Source organism: Anarrhichthys ocellatus, unplaced genomic scaffold (genome assembly GCF_004355925.1).
Source record: "Anarrhichthys ocellatus isolate YVR2014 unplaced genomic scaffold, GSC_Weel_1.0 scaffold6769, whole genome shotgun sequence".
Lineage (NCBI taxonomy): Eukaryota > Metazoa > Chordata > Actinopteri > Perciformes > Anarhichadidae > Anarrhichthys > Anarrhichthys ocellatus.
Window position 1 is genome coordinate 1 of NW_022286743.1, and position 2642 is coordinate 2642.

At 43.3% G+C, this 2642-nt stretch overlaps 1 protein-coding gene across 1 annotated transcript; it reads left to right on the forward strand.

Annotated features, from left to right (window-relative positions):
- Positions 1-115: 115 nt before the first annotated feature.
- Positions 116-922, forward strand: LOC116380311 (EF-hand domain-containing protein D2-like; the record flags this gene model as incomplete). The annotated part of the gene is made up of 2 exons (XM_031842249.1): positions 116-295; positions 520-922. Coding segments are annotated over 2 exons (315 nt in total), but the record flags the coding sequence as incomplete, so codon positions are not given.
- Between the last annotated feature and the right edge of the window lie 1720 nt (positions 923-2642).

Below are 2642 nucleotides of genomic sequence, written 5' to 3' on the forward strand. Positions count from 1 at the left end.
ATGTCTGCGTGATGCCTCCGTCATGTCTGCGTGATGCCTCCGTCATGCCTCCGTCATGCCTCAGTCATGTCTCGTGTGCATCCTGCTGAGCTGCAGCTGTTGTGGACCAGACTAGATTAGAGGTGTACTTCTTTTTTTAACTGAATGTGACCTCCTTCAGTTCCTGTTGATCTTCCGGAGGGCGGCGGCCGGAGAGCTGCAGGAGGAGAGTGGTCTGATGGCTCTCGCCAGGCTGTCTGAGATCAACGTGTCCACCGAGGGAGTGATGGGTGCCAAAGACTTCTTTGAAGCAAAGGTACTGTTGTGTTGTACCTGCTCTGATAGACTCCGCCTCTTGTAGGGCTTGTTAAACATTCTACATCATAGTGTAGATAAAGTTTAAACGTTAACCATCACAGTGTAAATAAAGTTATAAATAACTAAATGGGTAAATGTCATCATGATGACGTCATTGTGTGTGTGTGTGTGTGTGTGTGTGTGTGTGTGTGTGTGTGTGTGTGTGTGTGTGTGTGTCACCAGATGCAGGCTCTGTCTGTGGGCAGCAAGTTCGAAGCCGAGATCCAGGAGGAGAAAGAAGAACGCAAGAGACAGGAAGTGGAGAAGAAACAGAGACAAGCCGCCTTCAAACAGCTGCAGTCGGCCTTCTGCTCCTGAGGCAGCGAGTCGGTGTTCCCAACAGCTGCTCATCCACTCACCCTGAACACAAAGATAGCAACCATGCATTGAAGTAAATACGCACTACAATACCTCGAAACGTGTCACAGACGAGGTTCAATCATTCCAGACTTCATGCAGCTGTTCCACAGAAAACGTGACGTATCTTAGATTTATTGTGCGTTTCTGTGGATTTATTTCCTTTTGTGTAAGAACTGGAAGTCTTCATCTCGAGGTGTTTCTACTTATTTAGACAAAGTTAAACTGTCCATACGTTTCTTTTGTGTCACATGATCCTCGCTAACACTGTTACAAGTGTAATTAAATAAGACGCCTAACCTGCAACGTGATAGTAACGTACGGTAATAGATAATAACTACATCATAACGGTGTAATAACTTAAGTATTAACGTCTGAAAGTGTCGGTCGTGAAAATGAATCCTTATGCAGCTGAGTCTGTTGGCTCAGTCGGTCCAACATGAAGCCGCTCAGTGTTCATCACGTTTACACTGAAGCTTCTCTCTGGTCTCATATCCTGCAAAAAAACTAAAAACAATCCCCAGATTAAAAAACTCAACTGTGAAGTGTTTCAAAACCAGGGAGGTTGATTTAAAGGAATAGTTTTGTGTTTATTGGCTTCAGTCTCTGAGAGGGAAATAAGTACACAGCTGGTTAGCCTAGCTTAGCATAAAGACTGGAAACGAGGGGAAACAGCTAGCCTGATAGACGCTCGTAAAGCTGACTAACGTGTTGAATCTCGTCCGTACAAAAACAGGAGTTTTATAATGACAGTTTGTGGGTTTTTTTTGCAGTTTGGCGCTGGAACTTTCACCAAAGCACACAACTCCCCCTGAAAGCACACCTTTTTATTTTCACATTTCTGTTCATGTACGGAGGAAATAAACGAGATGTAACGTGTTAATCAGAGAGCTTCAGAGGTCCCCAGTCTTTATGCTAAGCTAGGCTAACCACGGCCTGACTCCGGCTCAGACAAAAGCCAATAAACTTATTTTCTCAAATGTTAACATTTCCTTTTAAACGTGTATTGTGTGAGTGAGCCGAGGTCTACAGACTGACTTTAACCTGCGGCACAGATTAAAGATGAAAGATTAAAGATTAAAGATTAAAGATGGAGGAACGAACCCGTTGAACCAGAGCCTCTTAAACTCGTTAAACTCTAAATTCTCGGCCCCCCAAAACATTTATTGCACAGTTTTGCTGAGTCGTGTGAATCTTGAGTCTGGTGTAGTTCAATATACTGTTTTCACAAGCATGCAGTGCAACAAGTGTCAATGTAGGCTAGACCTTCTAATATATTTAAAATCAAACTCGGCGTATTTTTCCATGTAAAATAGACCAATGTTAGAAATCTACTGCAGCCGCCTGCTTCTGCACAACAAGCAGCTGAAGCTCACAGCGTTTAACTCTGAGCCCTTCGTCTGATTCAGCAGAAGATCAAACTGTTAGAGTGTGTGTGTGTGTGTGTGTGTGTGTGTGTGTGTGTGTGTGTGTGTGTGTGTGTGTGTGTGTGTGTGTGGAGACACTAAATGAATCATTTCTTTAAAAAACACTTTGATGGGTTTTCACACTGTGACAAAAGAATTTATATTTAGTTGTTTAATTTGTAGCTTCTCAAAGTGAATGTAGTGATGAGTTTTAACTCCAGTGATGTAATATTGCACTTTCATCAAGTTAAGGAAGAAAAAGACTTGGAACCTACATCCCCCATAATGCAACGCTTGATATAATCTTTGATAATTTCCTCCCTTTCGTGAGAGAACAGTGAGTTCCTCTCTTCAGCTTCTCTTCCACTCGGTTCATCTCCAAGTCAAACAGTTGAGGTGCATTACTTCCTCACGATGTGGACTCGTGAACCTCGAGCGTTGAGTCTAGAGATCGGTACAACTCGTCTGTCTGTCGAGTCTAAATACGTGTGATTAGAAACATCAAGAGGAGCGAGGGTTCAGAGCGAGGGTTCAGAGCGAGGG